Source organism: Neodiprion fabricii, chromosome 4, assembly GCF_021155785.1.
Source record: "Neodiprion fabricii isolate iyNeoFabr1 chromosome 4, iyNeoFabr1.1, whole genome shotgun sequence".
In the NCBI taxonomy this organism is placed as follows: domain Eukaryota; kingdom Metazoa; phylum Arthropoda; class Insecta; order Hymenoptera; family Diprionidae; genus Neodiprion; species Neodiprion fabricii.
The window spans coordinates 30003514-30026827 of record NC_060242.1 but is presented as its reverse complement, the minus strand read 5'-3'; the positions used below and the strand labels follow the sequence as shown (position 1 = coordinate 30026827).

At 44.1% G+C, this 23314-nt stretch overlaps 1 protein-coding gene across 1 annotated transcript in view; it reads left to right on the top strand.

Moving 5' to 3' along the window:
- The window catches only part of LOC124181502 (lysine-specific histone demethylase 1A), a 221706-nt gene extending 199411 nt beyond the window's left edge, over positions 1-22295 (top strand). The window contains exons 12-15 of the mRNA XM_046568135.1: positions 17218-17510; positions 17597-17809; positions 17877-18087; positions 20529-22295. Of these exons, the coding sequence (XP_046424091.1) occupies positions 17218-17510; positions 17597-17809; positions 17877-18087; positions 20529-20716 (905 nt within the window). The 3' untranslated portion in view covers positions 20717-22295. The remainder of the gene's footprint in view (positions 1-17217; positions 17511-17596; positions 17810-17876; positions 18088-20528) is intronic.
- The last annotated feature ends 1019 nt before the right edge of the window (positions 22296-23314 follow it).

Genomic DNA, 23314 nt, shown 5'->3' with positions numbered 1-23314 from the left:
TTCAAACATGAGAGGCGACTGTATTCGGGCGGGAATTACAAACGAGATAAAATCAAGGACGGGCTTACCTGACGTCCGAAAATGAGTGACGTTACCCACGCGGATCGCCGGGCCTCGGGAGTAAGACAAAGATAAAGATAAGGATGAGACACCGAGAGGTGAGAATCTCGCGTTCCGTGGGAGTATTCAGAGGGCTCTGCCCTTTCAGCCAAACGCCATGTCCGAGTCCAACTATGGCTCAGCTGGACAAAGCCCCATAAGTCAGGACGGGCCCACTCGCGTTTTTAAATATTTAGCACATTCGTCTCGGATACTTATGCCTCGCTGTTGGGGAGGGGGTTCGATGCGTGGTGGTGTCCCGCTGTTTATGCGCTTTTGACTAACTGGCGCTACATTTTCAACACAAAGAACGAGCGCCGCTACGTGAGACTGCTAATTTGCACAAATGGAAGAACGGAATTTATAGTCCGAAGAACGGGTCTCCTGAACGGCCCGCGCTCCTTACGGTCAGAGTGACAAAGTAACAGAAAGTGCAAAACGCCGCAACCGCTGCATCGGCTCGTCATTTCTTCCCTCTATTTGCTTTCCCCGTGGAAATCTGTAATCCTGGCGTTTTTCATTTGTCTCGCTAACTTTTCTTTGCTTCACTTTTCTTCATTGATCATTCACGTCGGAGTATGGCCATAATTTACTTATCTTCCCATCTTTTGAACTTGGCCGTAAATACGCCTCTGCAAATCAGTTTTATAATCAATTTCGTCCTCTCAGGGTATATGCATATATATGTATGTGCTGCTTCTTATATATGTGTATAATATATAAGAAGCAGCGGAAAACAACTTTCCGGAGATAACAAAGAAGGAACAACATGGAATAAAACTTCCCTGCTTCCCAGCTCTCAACGGAACGGTTTTACTTATGTATGCATTATTATGTATGTATCTTGTATCCATCGCACAGGCACTTTTCCAACGATTTATTGATAGCTTTGTTTTTTCTCAGATTTACCCATCCCTCGTAGGAGCTAAAATTTTATGCCGGTATTATGACCGAGATGTAACCGCCGGTTTCGCCACCAGCTTGCATATACCTAAGCGTACGTGTAAAACTCAACGTGCACAACTCCGGTAGTTTATTGTACACTTTTATCGCGGTCAGAGGGAACGATCGGCGGTCAAATTCACCGGCCACGGTGCTTGAGGAGCCAATCCCAAGGGCGAAAGTATTTGTTTAAAAAGGCTCTAAATCAGTAATAACTGGGACCGAACCAATAATATACGGCCTTCTAGCAGGCGACGAAGAAGAAGATGGAGGAAAGGAAGAAGCAGAGGGCCGGCGGCGGGAAGGCAACTAACATTCTTGATTTTATGGGCCGCTAGTTCTATTGTGTTGCGTTCTTTGGTCTTATTTTATCGGACTCTGGCTGGTGGTGGCCTTATAACCAGTTGCGGCCACCGGCCAAGTCTAACTTCGAGTCGAATCTCAAAGCCTAAATTCAAACACTGCAGAGTCCGAACCGTACGGGCAACCTTTCATCATCTTTTTTTCGCGATGCGGTGCGTGTGGATTTATTTAATTGCTCATTTTTATCGTCTCCTTTTTTACTCGTGTAAGTGAACGAGTGTCAAGAATGAAAGATCAGCAAAATGCTCAATTAGTAATTCAACCGCTTTCACCAATCAGCAGCTGTAGGTCAATGACAAAAAATCGTCACGAAATATCGATTGTTATGGAATTTCGGAATATACGATTTTCATAAAAAACTTACATCTGCGAACGCTCAATCGAAATCTTATTTTCTATATTTTTATGAGTGAAAAAGAATGGCACGAATCTTACAAATTTTAATTAAATTTTCAGTTGCAAATCCCTGCGATGAATCTACTTATCGTCGCTAATGTTGAGTAACCTTCAGCTTATGAATACGTATAAACGGTACATAATCTGCCGGCGAATATCGTTGCGCGAATTAATGGATAAGTAACGCGTTATCCCCGGCAACCCTGTTCTTTTACATTATTAAACTCGGTATCGCGGCTATTTGCACCGCGTATTCCTTATTAAATTATAATTACCCGTGTAATGTTCGACCTTTATCAAGCATGTCGTTCTGCTAGGTTTAATGAAATAATTTCTCAGACCACAAATCATCTCAAGTATAATACCTATGCGCCCATATGTATATGCATACACGTATAGCATATATATACAGGATGCAGACACTGATCGGTGAATTAGCGATTGCAATTACCATCCGCCCCTGGAGATCGAGTCAAGTACCTATTGCCCGGTGTCTTCGGTTCAGGTTTCTGCGATTCGTCCTCAGTCTCCTCCGATTATCATCTTAACAAGATAGGACAACCGCGATGCGTTTGACCTCGCCGCCCTGTCTGTTCTTTCGCAACATCGCGATCGCGGCATACATGCGCAGGATAGGTAAAATCTTTTCCTTATCTTTCACCGGGACGACACTGTTGCGCCTGTTATTGGGTGATACATTACGATCGCCGGATCTCCCGCGGTAATGATGATACTTAAGGCACTGATTTTTTCCTTCTGCCACGTCCTCCTTCTCCTTCGTCTGAACTTCGATTTCTTTCATAGTTACTCCACACGGTGTGAAAGTTGAATATTCTTATGAGAGAAAGCATTGAATCGTCTAACTGTAGATTCCTGTGCGCGTATAATTCAAATTTATTTCTGTCCGTCGGAAAGACATCAGGTACAGAATTTCTTTCACACAAATCACAGTTCATACCGACATGACAGTCGATACTTTTCCTAACACGCTCCCCTACCGACAACGAGGCAGATTTATAAATCTTCAGATATACATATGATTAGATAAATTTTTTCGAAAGCAGTTGAGAAAAAAAAAAGTCAAAATATCGTTGTAGGCGGTAACGCGGTCTACTTGATTTTAACGGGCAGATACCGAGTCTATTGGTATAATTAAGGTCGAGAGAGAGAGAGAGGGAGAGGAAGAGGGAGAGGGAGAGGGAGAGGGAGAGGGAGAGGGAGAGGGAGAGTTAATACGGTTAAGCTGGTTAGGGCTGAGACTATTAATAGAGGAGGCACAGTCAGAGAAAGAGAGAAATAAGAAGGAGAACTCGTATTTATCACCGATCGCTTCTATCATCGTTAAATGACCGTCCTACGTAACGCTCGTAATTAACTATCGAGCATCTAAGGCCCAGTTATATTACGGTTCAGTTTGCGCATAGTTAATACGCGTCGACGCCTACGCATCTTTCACGTGCAAATCAACAGATAGGTATCAGTTTTTGGCACCTAAACTACCATCAGCCGAGGACATTGTAATTGCAATTATCACAATCCCCTAGGAAATATTTTCTCCCTGTACGGGTTAAAAGTTGAGAAAAATGCTGCCTAACAGAGATTACCCTATCTCGGTGGAGAAGGTCAGTGTTAAGTTACTGTCGTGAGAGAATCTTAGTCCGGAAATTAGTCATACCCTGAAAGGTGTATCGGCTGCGAATCGAAAACACCTGCAAACACGTTATAATTCAGTAGTGAGGAGCTACCTCTGAATACCTTGCGAGCATCCCTGTTACAAAGGCGTCGCGACGCCTATCGATCGACGACCCTGAGTAATCCAATAAATGCCCCGTGGGTCGGACAGTTGGAATTCAATCAACGATGTTTGTTTCAAGAAGCGTCGCGACGACTAGCGTCTTATTGGGAGATAATACAACGCCACGGGGCTCTTTCTGCCTCTCTCTTTTCCCCCTCCGGCCCATCTAGCTACCGGCATCTTGAATTCCCCCGCAAGTTTGAAATTGTCCTGTCTCGGGCAAAAATTGGCTGCCAGGACAGTCAGCCCACCACCCAACTCCGCTCGGCCCCGAGTCTCTTCTCTTACCCTCGCCTCACTCGCTGTGCAAAGGGGAAATTGGATCCTCGGACCCACGCGCCCCTATATCGCCATGTCGTTTCCCGTCGCACCTTATTGCATAACGATTGCTCCGACGCATTCGTCCCTTGCATTTCACTCTTTCCCTCGGCGAGGTTTGTCTTTGCATTACTTCTGCTCCGGCTGCTTCAAGAAGTTTAAAAAATATTCACATACCGGCAGAAAAATGTACGTAATTGTTATCAGACCGAGTGCTTGTACGAATTCTCGGGAGGGAGACTTAAAAAATTTGCTACATTTCGTGGGAATATTTTCTTTGTTTTCATACCGCTCCAGCTTCCAGGTAAACTCACGTGAAATATATTTTGCACAGCAATGGGGAATATGTAAAAAATTCTCGGTCCGACCGGCCGCTTTGTGTCGTATGTAAGCATATTCAAGAAGAAAATTTATATACATCTGACTCTTCCGGCTGACAACAGCAGCCAGAGATACTTTGGCCGTGCGGCATGGCGGTATGGATTTTTTCCCAAATTTTGAAAGTGGACCTTCAATTTTCGAGGAAATCTCGGAGGTAACGGAAGGAGCAGGCCGTACTTTCCTTGCTTCGGCAAAAGATAAATGTTGATTAATTTAATGAAATTACTAAGAAAATCGCAGCAGCTCTCTGTCGAGTTTTCCACGAGAGAGAACTTCCTTTCTCAAAGACCCCCGAGGGTTTTCACGTCAGGATTTATGATAACACAGGATAATTTATTCCGGACCTCCGCGCCGCTCTAGCCTCTATAGTTATGCGTGTTGATACCCATCCTGGTAGTTCTGAGAACGATCGCACGACTCCTCCACGGAACCTTCGATGAGCCAGCAATTTTTCCATCCTGACAGCGTGTAAAAACTTTCGTTTTCTCAGCCGTGTATCTCTTTACCCTCAGACATTTGCAATTATGATAATAACAGACGCACCGACCTGAGTAAGCATTATAGAATCCACTTTCTGCGTTCAAATTTTTTTCACGTCACGAGCGTTCGTATTGCCAGCGTGTATTGGCTTCAAATTATTTCTCATCTGGATGTGTGTACAGGCTTCATCCTTGAAGTGCATAGCGAATATGGCCCTTTTTTTTATCTATTTTTTCAGAACGGTTCAGAGCCTAGAAGCGGTTCCGATACCGTGGCAGCATTTACACACCATTTACGTTTTTTGACAATGATATTTACTGCATTTGTCAGTACGTTTTCCCAAGCGACTTCTCTGCTTTTTGCCCTGAACACGAAGGGGCAAAGTTGCAATTGTAGTTGCAAGGTAGACTCTTATCTAAGAATTTTTCGCCCGAAATCTACGCGTTTCTCCTTGTTGAATATACATTTCGTTGCTTAGTTATAAATTATCCTTTGACGCCCCTAAGGAAATATTGGCCCACTTATTTTTGTTGCATGAAACGGAGCGTACTCGGTTATCGGGCTGTTGGAGTCGTGAAAAATTTTCAACGTGAGTTGTTTTCGGTACAGGAGGGAGCCGGGGGAGCGAGAAAGAATTACGCAAATTGGCCTTTCGTCCCAACGCTCTTTTTACGAGTACTTCTGACCGCCCTCTCTCACCCTTCCGCTCTTCTCGTCGTCCACCGTTTCTCCTTTCGCTTTGACTTTGCCACTTCCTCGTTATTCAACTCGGTGGCACGATAATTATTATTGTCTTAAGCACTCGGGTATGGGGTTCCATCGCAACGCCGGGCAATGTCTTTCTTCAACGTTAATTGGTTTTTGAGCGTAAGGAGTGTTTTACTTACTCTTTCTACCCTCCGGTCTATTCGCGCCCCGTCTTTCCTTCAATAATGAAACGCGTTCTTTTGAAAAATTCACAGCACGCGTCCACGCTCAAAGAAAACACTTATAGCCGGCGTTTTCTTTTCCGCACCCTATTGCTCGGCTGCGATCTAGTTTCAAACGGAGAATTTTAATTTTAGCCCCTCGAGACACCGAGATACGGCGTGTCTTTACCGGTTATAATACAGGTGGTTGTTATTAGCAGAATTCAACTCGCTTTTAGGAGCCTGTATCTCTGACTTCCGAAGCCAGCGACTTTCCGTAGTGCGGGAGGTCGAGCAAGGGAGAACTGGAATCGAAATCAGATGTAAGGGTGGAACGGAAGTTTGCCTTTTCACGCACACCAAATGATCGTTTTTTCATCTTCGAGCATGACGGAGATGTTCTCAGCCGAAGTGCCAGCGGCGGCACGAATGAATAATAAGGAATGGGCCGATAAGGACCCTGTGTAATTGAGTATAAAATTGAATTCAGCGAGGGATGGCGATGTAAGTTGAGCGTGCAACGATTCGGAAGCTGGTGGCATCGCGCCGGGTGAAGTCAACGCCAACGGCATCGAGACGAAAAGGCTTTGAGTGGAGGATGATGAAAGACGCTGCCATTTAATTAAGATAACTTTTGCGGTTATCATCTGTTCAATACGGCAGTCCCACCGCGTTGTCTGACAAACTTTGAACGTGCCTTGTCTCTCGATAAATTTAATTTCCTCACCTCTCTCTCGACTTTACCGTGAGATTTGTTGAATACAAGGAAAATCGCGGAACGACGTTCTTGCGGCGATGATTCGGAGAACTGCACAAAGGCCTCGAGACACAGGGAGTCAACAAAGCGAAAGAAACCAGCAAAGAGGAGCCATCTTCGATACCGCGGTATACCTTATATGTTTTTTGACATGAATTACAGGCTGGCCGAATCGGCCGGAAATAACCAGTCGAAGGCAATTTTCAATCTTTCGGAAAAATCTAACCTGCCTCTTCGGAAATCGGGCTGGTATACGGACGGTATTTGATACCTGTCTGCGTCTCTTCCGGTCCGCGATAAGCCCGGATCGAACTTGAGCCTGGCTGCGCCGAGCGAAGTCAGGCTAAGCTGAGCTAAGCTCCGTTCGCCTAACACTAGTCATTGAGTAGTGATTGCCCGTGGAGAATTGCCATCTCCGTTAACGAGGGCCGTTTAGTCCCGCCATTCCGCGAACGTCACCGCGCGCGCGTTGCCACGAGATTTTCAAGATGTATGCAAGGGGTGTCCGCACAGAGGCGTCTCGAGATAATTCACAGTGAATTTCTCGCCGAATGGCGCGCCTGGTCAGGTTAAGTCATAAAGTCACCCGATCGTGAATCCTGAATTTTTATCGTTTGAAGAACAGACGGACGTCTGTGACCCTCGTGTGTACGGATATGTACTTGTTGCGGAAAACGTGAACACCCGATAAACGAGGGATCGACTTCTAACGTGCCACACCCTACCGGGTGATAATAGACATCGGCCTATCTCCTGTTTGTATCTATTCAATGATCGGTTTGTATAAATCGCGCATGAATAATAAGTTTCAGAAACGAGATGAGATAAGGTGAGCTTCGATATTACTGGCGCGAGTTCACCGTTATATCACCGCAAGACAAATAGCTTGGTCTACGCACGTACAATGCTGTACTTACACTGAGTATACAGGCGTACGCGTTGTTTTTCATGGAAACGATTTTTGATTTTTTTTTAACAAGAATTAGTTAAAAAATACGTTTGCTGGGATCTTGCGTTAACCTACGCAAAGCTATAACCTTTCCCTACGTTCACGTCGTGGTTATACCCACATCGTTTCAGGATTAAACGAACCGGCTCGCCAGTCGTCTAGCTATAATTATTGTTACTTGTATACGCCGTTATACACTGACAACTGCGCTCGATTGCTGTCGACTTTTACTTAAATCTGTGGAGAATTCAGCTCCGTGAAAATCGTACCCTTAATCGTCATCACCATCGTGTCGTGTATCAGCAGCCAAACGAACGCTGCTTGTACTTTGGATAGAACGTTTTTACGAGCCGGGCTATTATTTCTTTATTTAATTCGTTCCATGCAGCGGTCACGTGACTCTTAAATTACCACGCCACGCCCCGGGAGAAAGGAATATCGCTACCTGTTTGCCGGCTTCTGGTTGCTGCCCAAACCTTCGATATCTGCACCATCAGCGTGCAAAAATTTTGACGACATTTCTATAGCTTGGAAACCTCAGAGGTTCTTCGAGAAGGTTCGATTTTTTTTTTTTTTTCCTCCAATAACAATAAAATGATTGAGTGGATGAATATTAATCATGCGACGAGAAGTGAAGAATGTAAGCCATTTTTGATATTACCATTTCCTGCAGATTTTAATATGAAATAAATATGCGAACGCACGTAGCTATCGAGATCGCTTTGAAACAACGCCCATTTTCGATTTAAATAAAAGCGAATCTCGGATAATAACCGAGGAAGTGAAATTTTGACGTTAATATTTTACGGCAGCAAATTTATTTTCTACAACTCGAAAGCGTTGCGTTGCTTTTATATACGGCTTTTCGAATACCAATTAGAACATAATTACACGACGCAGTTATAGGTGAAACGTTATTATTCAATTTATCGCTACTGTAAATCATATCCCTTCGTTATTACCGTCGTCAAGTTTCTCTGATTCGTCAGCAGTTTCTTGAGTCTGAAAATACGTCAAAACACACTTGTCACTGATGCGTTCAACCGGTTTACACAACCGCTAGGAATTGTGCAAAACCGCAAAGTGACAACGTCAATTTTTTCACATACTATGCGGTGCGGTTGAAATCTATCGTCCTCTTTCTTTCTTGGATAGTAGGTATATCTACGTTCGCGATACCCACGGTTACGTTATAGATACACGAACGTGTGGTGGGCATGGTTTGAGATATACATCCGTTTCATGACAAGTTCGTATCATTTTATCTGCTGGTCAGCTTTGGGAGTAAATTTCTCTGTCGACTTAACGGTGCCAGTTAGAAATCTAGATCAGCCTAAAATTTCGTGACAACTCACCTATCTCATTCGAACGTATACGACGTACGCAACACAGCGTATAGTGAGAACCTCACATCCGTCTATACGTTGCCGCGTTGTCTGTTTTTAAATATACTCCCAACATACCTAATTGCTTTCAGGGATAGCGAGTGATAAAAAGTACCTAATAATATCCAATTTACTTGTCTCAGGCGATACGAAGTTAGGTACCCATTTATGTCTCTCATCGGTTTTTACACTTTCGGATGGTGTAACTTTTAGTGCAACCCGCTTCGAAACACGCAGACTTAATATCGTACCATTCGTCGATTCGTCTATTTTGAACAAGAGCAGTTTTAGCTGACGAGAAATGAACTGCGTCTTGATTAGGTGGCATTCAAAACTGGAACCAATTTCTCGTATCTGGTACGAAGTATCGGTAGCGCTGAAAAATTGTACATCTCTCTCGTTTCCCGTGTAGCGAGGTTAAACGGAGACCAGAAAAAGTTGTGATTTGCACCGGCCGGAGCCGGTACACACTAATTTATCAAAATTGCACCGCAATATCGCTTGAGATGAGAAGACCGCTCGATTCTTATACGGTTCGTATATCATTTCGTCGTGGATATACCTACGCACGTCGTCCATCGTTACGGGAACACCGCAGCTTTGCCGTCTAGCTCCAGAATAGGTTCGAGAAGTTGGATATGTCCTTGCGCATACGAAGTAAGCGAGTTCGATGTACCGAAGCGGGTGGTAAATCGAGTGAAAGACGATAGGATGAGAAGATCGGTAGCAGCACAGATACTCTAGTCGGTGGGCATACAGTAATAATCCCGTTTGTAATTACGCCAGTTATATACGAGTGGGTTCTCGAAAGAATCCTTTAAGGACCAAACGGAGCAGAAGCTCGGACGTAGAAAGGGGCGAAGCTCGGGCGAAAAAAAGCCATGGCGTAAATTGAAAGAGGGCATGGCTGTCTTGTTGTGTTTAAAAAGGCAATTTGCGGGCCTGAGATACGGCCTATATATTATGAGAACAGCGCTGCGAGATAGCTCGGTTGATAGGGAGGCCTTTCGCCTTTGCCTTCGTGGCTGAGAGAGGATGAGTGGACGAGAGAGGATCTCTCCCTTCCATGCGAAGCGCCCTGGTCGCCACTGCAAATGCATTTCTTGTGTAGCCCACTGCTCGTTTGCAGAGGGACGATTTACTCGTTGAGTCGTATTCAAATATTCCCCGCCCTCTCGTGGATTCCCCTCGCACATTCGGACGTGTTTCGTGCCCATGGACCGTTCTTCGGCTCTCTTATTCTTCTCCCTCGGCAATGAACCACCCGCTGCAAGCCCCACCCCTGATCACCGAGATCTCAACGATTATTATAATTGCAATATCTACGCTCAAACAGGCGTCCCGCTGCGCTTTGCAATTCCCTCTCCTCCTCCCCCTCGGCGACATACATACTCGCACGTCCGGCATTGTACAAGCCCCGAGTCAAAGGTCAGCCGTGTCAGAATCCACAGTTTTGGCAGGGATCGAACGCGCGTCGTAAATTAGTGGCGTAAATTTTCAGTTTGTCGTGGTATAACGTTAAAGTTCTTTGATTTACACAAGTTGCGAGAAGGGAAACTCGCGATCGAAGAGTTATGCATTTCGAGGGGCACACAGGACGACCGGTCCTCCAGCCGTTGCCTCAAACCTGCCTTCCACGCGCCGAAGATAAAGTCCGTGGTGACCAGAAGGACCTGCACAGGCCGCAGCTCATGGTTCCGATAGTCTCCTCAACACCACAATGGCGTCATTCTGCCCGCCACGTGTGCGTTAACCACGAAAGGACGGACATGTTTAGGACGATTATTTATACGGCGTAATAAATAGCCGTAAAACCCATAAGAATTCCGTATGGAGGTCTGCCGCGGCCCCGTCAGGTTCACCCCTAACATCACGGATGCATCGGCATGCCATCGAGAGACTGTACACGACGCGGCACCCCATATAACTTTATGGGCCCAACCCAGCCTCGGAGCGTACATGTGTATCTAGGTATCTTCCTCCATCCTTGACATTCTATGACTCGATCGACCGTATACTTGGGTATGTATGAGCTCACGGGCGTCTTTGGCAACAGCATAAATTTTGTCATACCTCGTCTTTTATAATACGTATATCTTCAGCGATTCTATTCGCAACTGAACGACGATGTAAAAGAAAATTGGCACACGGTACAAAGTCGAACTGTATTTTGTCCGTACGTTCGGATTATTCACCCTTCCAGATAATTGGAAATTGTATAAGAAGGTGGGCTCTCGGTTGGTCGGTAGGCAGGTAATCGATAGCCGGCAGGAGGGGTGGCCCAACTTATCTCGAGCGTTTCGAATATTGCGTGTCTTTTGTTCTTTTAATCCGAGATAACACCGCCGAGAGGCTTATCTTACGATATTTTTCAACCTTTCGTCGGAGGGCCAGCCGTGCACGTTCACCGCCGATTCACCGTGCAAGTGTAAACTGCTCGGAGGGATCGTTAGGACGTGCTCAAGCAATCAAAAAATAACATCTTTCAGTATGAAACGTTAAAGCGGCCCGAGCTCGTATTCCTCGGCAACATTCTTCCTTGCTTTCCCGCACCGCTGTAAGGACTCGGCTCAACTACATACTTCTCACCCTGATACTATATTTCGATTTCCGCTCAATGATGTTTGCCTTAGTATAGTTTAAAAGTGTAATAACCATAAAAGCAGGGATGGGCGTGTCGGACAGGCCGCGTCTACAGGGGTATATTCTCGGCTCCGAGTGTGTATATACCTACAGCCATTCTTTCGGCTTGCTGCATCCTGACTCGCTGCACACTCTCCACTAAATCGTCTTATACACGCATACCTGTCGTGAAAAACTTACCGAGATTTACTGACCGGCGTGTTCGAATACTTTTCTCAGGGATCGACACAAAAGTAGTATAAAACTTGAACGGGTTAACGGTCCAGCTCACAACGAGCAGCTTGAAAAAGATTAGACCGGGGGTTTGGTTTGGCATCAGATAATACCGCGTGGATAAAAAATCGCATTAATTACGACGGTCTTTGATGAAAATTTTCGCCTCGATATCAATGCCTTATATATTGCGGCGAGTGGTCCGGAAACGTGTTACCTACCACGAGAATAACCGACCGGTAGACGGATAATTCTGAATTCAGCTGAAAAATAAGCAAAAGGCTTCAAAGACGTGAGGAAGCAGGTATACAGTTATACCCGAATGAGAATCTTCTCTACCTTGTTCCCTGTCTGTTATTTTCGCCGCGATTACAGTAAATAATGCGGTTTATGTGCGCGAATGTTCTTCGGCGCGGTTAATTTGTCGATAAGATAAGGTGATTTCAAATCGAGTCTCGTTCATCGTACGCGCCGCATCGATACGCCCAGAGATTCCTATAAACGATGTTCGTTAGGCACTGTTCAGGTTATAAAAGATACAAACTTTGGATTTAATTAACGCGAAAACGATTCGGTGCCCGACACGCTATCTTTTATTGGCTTTGCTTATTCGACTTTGGAAGCCTTGCCAAATATCCCAGTCTTCAGCCAAAACGCTACACTTTTTTACGTTCCGTACTGCCTCGCATCCTGCTTTCTGGCCGTTCGGTCCGAACTTGGAATTGCAGTGTCGTGATTCCCCCCCAAGGTTTGGGACTAACTTTTCGCTTAGCATGGTTCTCGTATAAAAGGGAGCTAATCGGTATTGAATTACGAAGCTAACTGTGAAACATCACGACTCCGAAGGGTTTGAGATAAAACGTTCCTCTCGCGCAAAGACGAGCATTCTACAAAGCCGTTACGGAAATTGCGTCGTCCACCAACCACCGCCAACCTTTATAAGCTCAGAATGAAACTGACTATTCGCTTAACCGTTCAACATAATGGGGCCCGCAGGCACTTTCGTAAGAAACGGGAGGAGATGACTTGACCCGAGGTGACGACATACGTGCGCACCGGCGAATGCAGCACCTTCTCCTCATTTCGATCCTAGCAAACTGAACGCCTCTCCTGGTTCATGATATACTCGTAAATGTCGTGATACGGTTGAACGAATAGACCAGTGTTGATAATCGTCTATGGAAGCTTACAGGTATACGCAGTGAACAGACGAGTCGACGACGGCCGAAATTTGAGAGCTTTCAATTTGTTCGTCTATAAGTCTTGTTCTATTGGAAGCTTACGATTAAGCGGCTTTAAGACTCACGGCTGACGATCGCAGAAGACTAACCGACTACTCGGACTGCTGGTAAAAACAAAAGTTCGTCGAACCCGTTAAGAATTCTGCCACTTGGATGTTTTAGTATTTGACTGTTCCCTTACGCGGTGCCCGAGTTCGACTCCCGTCGAGCGACAGAACGCCATAAGCAACCAATTTAAATGTAAATTGAAAACCACCGCGGCATACAAATTGTTCGACTCGGCATCGAAATATACTGCGAGCGAAGATCAAACACAGCAAACGGAGGGTGGCGAGGCCGGAACAGTCCCTGCTTCTTATCGGTGCCTTGTTCACGGACAATAAATGTGATTGAGCAACAGATACACACGAGAGATCTGCAGAACCTCCAGCTGAGTTTCGCATCATTGGATTGTGACTAATTGCAACGCTGATAAAGAGTAACTTGATCGATAATCACAATTTTCGGGAGGTGGGTATTCTTACTATCATCTTTGTTCGTACGCTCTTATATCTCAATGACAAGCCGTACGAACCTTGTGCTTTATACCTGCGTAACAAAAATCGTCCGGAGTTCACGATATTTCTGTACACCTAAATTGGTAGTTGATAAAAGTAAAATCATTCGTTGATTCGCAGAATAATGTGGCTGGAAACCATGTGGTTATACCCATGATGCACGTTCCGAGGTAGATACTTCGACACTCGGTTAACCCTTTTTGCCCGCGATAAACCTTTGCAGGTCTTTTCTCTCATTTTTTTTTTTTTTTTTTCTTTCAACCCTACAGAAGTACTCGGACGGTTTGCATCGAATGGACCGCAAATACGGTTACTGATTGCCGCGGACGTTAATTGCAGACCATTCTATAATTTAATGGAAAGCAATAAATCAGGCATCTAATTGATAATTACTGAAAATCACGCCAAATCATACCACACGGTAGCCAGTGTGAGGTTTAAAACGTCCGCAAAAGAGCTTTGGCAATAAACGCCAGCCTACCGAAAGGGTTGATTATTCCTGTAACCATTATGTCTGATAACCAAAATGGCTGTCGTGACGGACGAGGGGATCCGGATAGCCAGGACTTACAGGCCTTGCTAACGGCGTGACCAACAAGACCGACTGTACCCACCGTGCTAATTTAAATTACGACTATAGCAACGCTCGACGGATTATACGCATAAATTTGAATTAACGAAATGGGATTTGACATGGAATATCCGTCGGTACGGCTTCGTAATAGCCATCAACGTAATTAATACCAGAGCAGAGACACGTGTGTATCATGATTAGAGCGCTTACTATGCGTTTGCATGTAATTACGATAATACTGACTTCCTAGTTCAGATTTACGTTTTGTAATTGTAACTGATAAGGCTTAATATTGCATCTTGATGCCGCTTGAACTGGTCAGCTGTTATTTTTATTCAACTTCATCTTACGCAGCTCTTTTTACCATGACGCTTTAGCCTTTCACAATAACTCACATGGCTAGAAGATTGCAAATTCAAAACCAATCAGCGCATACGTTATCATTAATCTCCGTTCTACCTTAGATTAACTTACTTAAAGTGCTTTTCTTAAACTCTTCTTTGCTTCGACCTAATTTTAGGCAAATAGTCATAACTAGCATCGGACTATACACAATCGTGGCAGGAAATTTGAAAGAAATTTTTTTTTCAACATTTTTGATTACGAAAAATATTTCCAAAGTACGATCCGGGTTTCTAACTGCGTCACACCTGCGTGTGTACCTATTTTTAGACAACTTGACTGTTACTTACAACACATATAAACCCAGTTTCGCACACGTAAAAAGTATGTTCTTATATGGACCGAATGCCGAACACACCCACCTTATCTCGAGTCGCTGAATCAGGCATATGCGTACAGCACCTGTTGGCAGCCGGTCTTTCTAAGTTGTATCAATTGACATTTGCTTAAATTCGCTCGTAGGTACGCGAGCATACATTTACTCTTATAATATTGTATTTTCAAGAAGCAAGACTTGTCCAGGTATTACATGGTGCATCGTAGGGCGGATAGATTATCGGCTTATTCAAACGAAAAACCTGTTCGATACCTACTTCACTTGTATCCTCGAGGGCAGATCTGAAAAAAAAACTAACCAAGCAGGAGACGTTAATGTATCCACTTCGGTTTGAAGAGGTTAAAATAAAGCCAACTTCATTGTAACAATCACTCTTCACTCTCCACCCATTTTTTCAAATGATGAACTTTCATCAGGGCGCAGCGGTGGATAAAAACTACTCGGATACAAGTTACACGATTTGTCACATTGGTCTGAAGTTTGGCAAGGATTGCGCTAGTATCGCACTTTACCTCGTCGTAAGCACGTTGAACGCAAAATTCCAGTGTAACGTTACGTACAGTCCGTTTCAAACCTCGTTCTAAATCAGTTGTCAGGAGTTTCCGAGCCGCGCAGACACCCGCCGGATTTTTTCTTGACTGAGCTTGGATAACGATCTAAAGTATCCGAAGGGCAATCGAGCAGTAAAGAAAGAGTCTCGAATGTCTCCGAATGGTCGGGTGCGACTACTGCCGGCTTTTCGAGCCTTTGGACCTTTGGGCATCCGAGTCCCCTGGATCTCTAATGGCTTCGTATTCCAGTCTAATAATCGTTTATTATTTAAATGGAATGGACGTGTGGTGTGTGAACAGTACATCAATCACGGCACGTCCATCAGCGTAGATCTGATACGGAGGAGTCATTGGTAGAGTCGTTGCGGTACTCCGAACCGGACTCTGCCTCGAGTATATAACCTGGCATCAACGGACGCTCCGGACTCCCAGTGATTGCAAGTCTGACCGGTTGACTCGTCGGACAACCTTCCGTCGACTCAAGATGGTATGAACTTCACCTTCACACTGACCACTTTGTTTTCGCTTCAGACCACCGATAGAATAATACGGTGTACCCTGGCCGTACTGCTGTAGGTGTATCAGCGGCAACTTTAATTGCTGATATAGCGCAACGTACAAGCGATTCCTTGGCAAAACTTTTACCAACTTTGCATTAAAAACTTATCGAATGCTGTACCGAAGCATATTGCGATAAATCGTGAGGGTTGCATCGAAATATGTTGGTTCCGTCTTGCAAGCAATGCACTCATCACTCTTCCGTCTCACAATGAGCATCGGAGAACTTTTGGTGAAAACAATTTCGTGAAGCAGTAACGTTTGCGTTATTCATAAGCCTTTGCTGGACTGATTCTTCGTTTTTAGTTGAAATTACGGTCAGTCAGTTTGATTAACTGTTGCATAATTCCATCCTCAGGGACGATACGTCTGAAGAAAGTGATTCTCGTTAGAGTACCGCCTTAGTACAGCGGCACAATCTCTGCTCGATTTGTTGGACGTTTAATTGCCGTCATTATAACCGCGGTACGGAGTGTCAATATGATTTTAAGGTAAATATTGCTTGGCGCATTTGTTGAACAATTTTTGCTGCACTTTTTCGTTCCAATCGTAGACAATTTGTTTGTTCTCTTGATAGAAAATCAGTAAAGAATGCCGCAGGCGTAAAAAGGTCTTTCTTTTTTTCTCTCTAAACTCTCGAAACTCTATCGAGACGAGCTAACCTACACCCTCTCGCCTGGCTTGTAACTCTCTTCACTTCTCTCTATCATCCCGCTGCCGAACCTGCACCCACTACTCGCATATGCTAAAGCTAAAGAAAAAAAAAAAAAAAGACCATGGGGTGAAAGAACTGCTTCCTGCATCTTCGAGAGGCACGGAATTTATGTAAGCGTTCGAACGTGTAAAATTGTTTTATGTCCGAGTCATAAAAAGAATCGGTATTTCACATTGAGGAATATCCTCACGTGGAAGTAATGATTCATAGGCAATTGTAATTCAAATATTCGAAATACGCTAGCACGGTAAATCTTCTGGTTTCAAGTCGAAGGATCCTGTGGGCGGCTGCTCATGCGGCACCATGGCAATCTCACTCACGTTGGTGCTGCATATTCCATACAACTGCACAGTGACGTGCGCATCGCTTCGAATTTCGCCTTTGGGGCAAACTTTTGCAGGTTATTGAGTGATGCTGCCAACGTTAACTTATGCTTCCCTTCAAACACATAAGAATATTTACCGCCTACGTCTTCTACTGCCCTCCTGATTATACCTCTGAAGATATTCCCATACTGCGGCCGTTGTTCCGATAAATACAGAAAAATCTGAAGTCGACCGGTAAATTTAAAATCAACAATCTTCTTCGCTCTGCCTACGCCATAATTTTCCTCCCCTTTACCATAACACAAAAACCAACTTGTTCTGTTTCAGTTCGCAATGGTTATTCTTGCGTCCCAGTGGCCTTGTCAGAGGGACTTGACATTCGGCTAAACACTGCAGTAAGAGCCGTTCGTTACGGTCCAAATGGTGTCGAGGTCTGGGCCGCGCCCTCGAGGAGTCCGCACACAGCGCACACGGTCCACAAGGCTGACGCAGTCCTGGTTACGCTTCCTCTGGGAGTCCTGAAAGCCTCGGCCCAACCTTCGGCGGTCGCGTTTAACCCGCCCCTTCCCGACTGGAAGTCACAGGCGATCCAGCGTCTCGGTTTCGGCAACCTCAACAAGGTTAGGACTCGGAGCATCGTGATCAATGTGAACAACAAGCCTTTGCTGGGCGGAAAAACGGACAACAATCCGGGATTTGCTTTCAGGTGGTGCTCTGCTTCGAACGAATCTTCTGGGACCCTACCGCAAACCTCTTCGGTCACGTCGGAAGCACGACAGCGTCCCGAGGAGAGCTCTTCCTCTTTTGGAACCTGTACAAAGCTCCGGTTCTGTTAGCCCTCGTTGCCGGCGAGGCAGCTTGCGTGATGGAGAACGTTAGCGACGACGTCATCGTGGGTCGATGCATCGCTGTCCTCAAGGTAGACTGACCGACGAAGAGGCCGGGAATTTCACGGTAATGATTTTTATTTCTCATTCGTTCGACAGGGTATATTCGGAAACCAAGTTGTGCCTCAGCCACGCGAAAGCGTTGTTACCAGATGGAGGGCCGACCCTTGGGCACGAGGTTCCTACAGCTTTGTTGCTGTCGGTAGCTCCGGAAGTGACTACGACCTTCTCGCGGCACCCGTCACTCCTCCAGCTCCTCCGAATCATCCACCTGGGGCTCCACCTCTTCAGCCACGTTTATTTTTCGCAGGTATAACAGTAGTGACGTCGTTTTATTTTCTTTTTTTTTCTTTTGTTTTTCACAAGCCAGGGAACGTGAATCTTACGCGTTTGGTTTTGCTGGTGTAGAATCATTGTTCTCGAATTTCCGCGAGCTGAAAACTAGTACGTATAAGTTTCATCAGTGAGATGCACTCGAAGATACTGAGATCGTATAAAATTCAAAACGCTGAATTAAACTGTCACGTTATTTCCATCCGATAGATCGCCGAAGTTCGTATTGTATCTCCGGGCCAACGTCAACGATACTTATTATGCCGTTTTAACGGAACACGAGCCAGTTAGGAATTTTTTCCGACAAATCGTGAAGAACGTTTAAATTCAGAACGCTCGAAAGCATAAATGTTTTTAAAGGTCGGAAAAAGCGAATCATGAAAAACTTGACAGGTATACGTTATATACCAACTACCGCCGCGCCGTCCTGGATGGAAATTTGAATATTTTACGTATGAGGTAACATTCACGAGCGATTACCCACCTGCATAATTCGCCTTTTGAATTTTATCATTTCGAAGGAAGAAAGATCAACCTTTCATCCGCCTGTCTTCCTTCCTGCCCGTCTCACAATCAGTCGGCCATTCATTTATTCGATCTTCCAGCGAACCGTTTCCCGACTTTCTCGCAAACTTTGAACGAATCGATCTCCCCAGAATTTCTTTGTGATTTCACCTTCTTCATTCCGGCGAAACTGCTGGGATTCACACTTTGTAATCTAAAAACGAGCAAATGTTTTTCATCGAATCGTCAGATTTCAGTTAGAATCGTTTTAAAAATCGACGCTACTCATCAAACATCAGAAACTCGATAACGTTATCACTATTTTCACGCAACAAGCACCGATTATATTAAATGTGTTCATACAGGCATCGATGCAACACTAGGAGATGTTTGATAATCTTCTTGCAAAAAACATGTTTCCTCATCCCTGCATTTTCGAAGACATTGTACTCTCCGAAATTCATGCTATGGGCCTACAGGCAATCCATAAAACTTGTACAATCTGCCTTCGACAACTATACAGTTTCCGTGGATCCCGAAGTATATTCAAGAACGTCGCAGCAGCCTCCCTTGCAACGATGAAACCTTTTAATTAAATTCATACCAGTGGTGAAGCTGTCGTTTTGACAATGAGTTTCCGTGTTTGCCTCATGATTTCCCGGTAATTAATAAATAGTAATTACTTGGAATAATGCAACGTCGAAGACAAAGTCAACGTTCATTTACGTAAGTGCGGTTCTAAATGAAAATGAAATTGCTTTTAACTTGTTGTACAACCGCTGCGACGAGGCCAACTTTCAGAAATCGGCACAACCCCAAAAGAGACGCATACTCCACGAATACAACGCACGCTGCTCCTATTTTTTTGCCTTTGGTAAAAAAAAAATATTCGGGATTCTGATCTGCGTCTCATTTTCTCTCTCTTTTTTTTTCCTCCCGCTTGTTTGAAAAATTTATATCGCTTACAACGAGTTTTCAGGTGTTGCCCACAATTGGAATTCCAAAGAAATACTTGGAAATGAAATTATTTTTAAACCTGGAAGTCCGTTTCGCCTGCATATCGTTTTCCCAAACTTACTTCGGCGTTCTGAATATGCTAATAGCTTCGCCGCAAATTAAGACGGGCGTACTCTCATCCCTCCCCGCAATATCCCTCCGTTTCTCGTTTTATCTTTCTCTCGTTTCGTTCCTCGGTAATTCGTAAATCTTTTTAAGAGGTGACATTAATTATTCTCTTGAAAAATGAATCATCATCATCAGATCCACGCGTGAACCTACGATTGATCGGTGGGGTTTTAATTATCCTAACAAACGACGATGGATATCTTCGGTAATTCTACAGCGTGTATTTTAATCAGAATAATCACGAAACTGACTTACGAGCGTAAGATAATCGGCGCGGATCTTTGCCCGCTTTAATCCCACACCGCGGTCTAATCTCGCCCTGGAGCTTCCTCAATTATTTCGCCTTTCTCTCTTTCGTGGCATGCCGTATCTACTAACGAACGTGCCGCCGACCGGTAACGAGAAACCGGCCGAAATCTATCGAAAGTTGGATAATGCAGGTTTAGTGCAGTGGCAACGTAGGAGGAGAGCCGGCTGCGTTAAGTGAGCACCAATTAGGCGGTATATTACGTCATATATTTAAGCCAGGGACACGCGTGACATTAACGTTTGAACGGTCGGTTGTAAATAACGATCAACCCGAAGGAATACACGAGTGTGTCTTGCACGTGACCCGCGTTCCTCGTTTTTCATAACACGCAAAAACGCGTCGGGAAGGTGGGATAATTTGTTTCCAGGGCGAAGCACGGTTTCATTTTTATCGTCCCACCGTGAAAACCCCGGGATATTCGACAACGATCGTGAAATCACCCCGTTCGCTTCTCCCTCAATCCCTTCCTCCGGTTTCAGGGGAACACACAATTCGCAACTATCCGGCAACGGTGCACGGTGCATTTCTCAGCGGACTAAGGGAGGGTGGACGAATCGCTGACCAGCTCACCGGATGTCCTTACGCCCCCCTGACGCAGCCGACGCCTGTCGTTTCCACGGCCGGAATCGTTACGACGTCATCCGCAGCCCCGGGCGGAACGCCGTAGCGCCAGACACCCAGAAGCGTCTTATCGCCAACGGACTCGCGATCTCCGGTCGTTTTTGCCGGTTGAGATCCGAGGTGGATTCCCGTCTGATGTTCTTATTGCCATTTTTGGAGGAAACGTCGTTAGGATGTGTCTGGTAATAAAAATACACGGAAAAACTTGGACGAATGTCCGTCCTACGCAGACTTTAATCGACTTTACCTGCCTCCGGATAAGAGTCCTGTATTTTTTGCATGCTTGTGAATGTGCCGTTTTTGAGATTGCGGTTGAAGAACGGCGGGCGTATTTTACCCACGAGATTATGCTTATAGCGTTATTACTAGTATTTCTTTTACCACGTGACTGCCTTAGCGTTTAGATATTATTTGATGCTGTACCAGATTCAATGGTATATCTCTATTATACTCGGTGGTATGGATGTCGATTGACCCCGTGTCTTAATTACCTTCGTTTACGTACTGAAATTTCATTTCACTATAGGAACAACTCACAAAGTTTTACAATAGATAGTTATAGCATTACGTGTTATTCTTACGTAGCGATATTTGCCCGTACCTTTCATGCTGCAAAACATTTGTCTGACGGACAGAACTTTAATTCATATAATTGATCCGATTAGACGAACCCAAAAAACTCGAGCAAAAGCAAATAACAAGTTAAACTCTGTCATGTATTCTTCTTATTTTTCGTTATTAAACGAAAATAGCGCGATCCGATCGCTGACGTTATTTCTGTTTACGATTCGTTATCAAAATCAACGTCAATATTACCTCAATCTCTGTATAAAAGTCCTTTTGTCCGCAGGGATCAGCAAACCCGTGTCAGATGTTATTAAAAATTAATTGCTTCTAATTATTATTATACCTCAACGCATCGTACTTATTCCATTATCCTTTATTATTCGTCGAGAAATAGCGTTAACGTTTCATTGCTGGTCCATTTATAAATACGCGATATTGCAGGACACTTTCAATGCGCGTGCGTTGTCACTTTTGCAATGATTGACATAACACATTGTAATACAGCGAGTAACTAATCGACTGATTATAAATCAATCATGCAAATCGACCACACTCTGTAAGTGCAATGAATGTGTTAATCATTTATGACTACTGTAATGAATGGAGTAAATAAACAGTGAACACATTCCGCTAATAATCCTTTCTAAAGTTAGCATTTTTTTTTTATCTGCACAAATTAAACTTTTAATCGCCAATTTATAATATAAAATGCATCTGTATTTTCCGTAGAGAAATTCAGTGCCAGTTTGTTTCCACAGATTTCAATGTTACTTTTCAGGTTATATATATCGCTGGTGCATGCCATCGAATGAAAAATAACGAATGAAATAATGTTGAATATTTATAATTTTTTTTTACCGTGCAAGTGTTCGAGTTTCGAATCCACTGGTTGTAACACACAATCTTACAGGAATGAATTCTTTACATCCGACTTCCAAATTTTTTTAACAAGAAAAACAGCAATGTACATATGTAATGATTCCCGGGAACACTTTTCTTTGCTGACATTTCGTTCTTTACACACTAAAAATTACATGAAGGAAAAATAATTTTATAGCTTTCCCTCCGTTTTTGTAAGCAAATTCAATTTAAATGGTATAAAACTGTATTCTACGGAACATAAAACGCACATCTATTACATTAATGCACGAATGAAAATTTATTTCCCTCAAGTACGTATCGCCTTTTGTAGATTTTTGAAGAACGAGTAACTGGCGGTGGTAAAAAATCGTGCGGCGTTTACTCGTACGATTAAATTTGTCACAATTTTCCCAATAGAACAACAAAACAATCGGACGTCCAATCAGATTGAAAAAATTAAGCGCAATCTAATCTAATACGGAGATAGCGGTCAGGGTTTGGTAGTAACTCTTAATTTCAGCTGTTTGCCAGGAAAGGGGCTATTTACAGTTTGTCTTGGTTACGGTAGATACAACCGCAGTCCATCAAACTGTCGTCTTCGTTACTTCTCCTTGAATGAGATGGGTAGTGGTTATCTATTCGTTCCTGTGTTTTCTTCCACTTTCCTTTCTCAGACTCTCCTTCGTTCCTTTATTCTCTCATCTCACCCTGTCACGTGCCCTTGTTTCTTTTCTTTGACTATTAGTTCTTCGCTGTTTTCTATTCACCGGTAGACCTAATTGTACACCTTATTGTTTTCCTTCCTTTGTAAATATGAACGAAACGAAGTAAATAGAAAATATAGGGGCTCAAAGAGCGCTGCAGTCCACGAAGAGAAAATTAACGGTGACACGGTTAGCGGGAGGGATTGTCGTCCTTTCCAAAGTGGTCCACATAGGTATGCTGATCCATTTTTTCTCCGCATGTTATTTCCGCCAGACTCGAAAATCGTAATTTTTAATTTGTTAAATCTCGCGCAAGCAAAACTGGGGTCGTCTCTGCATTCCTTGGTGTAATGGAATTGGCCTAAATCATGCGCTTGCGTGCTATTGCATGAATTTTATTCCAATTAATCAATTTTATGCACGCCCTCATTCTCTACAGACCTCACCGAGGGGTTTATACGCGCAGCGGATATCCTCTTCGATCGCAAAACCTTAATTAAATTCACAAGGTC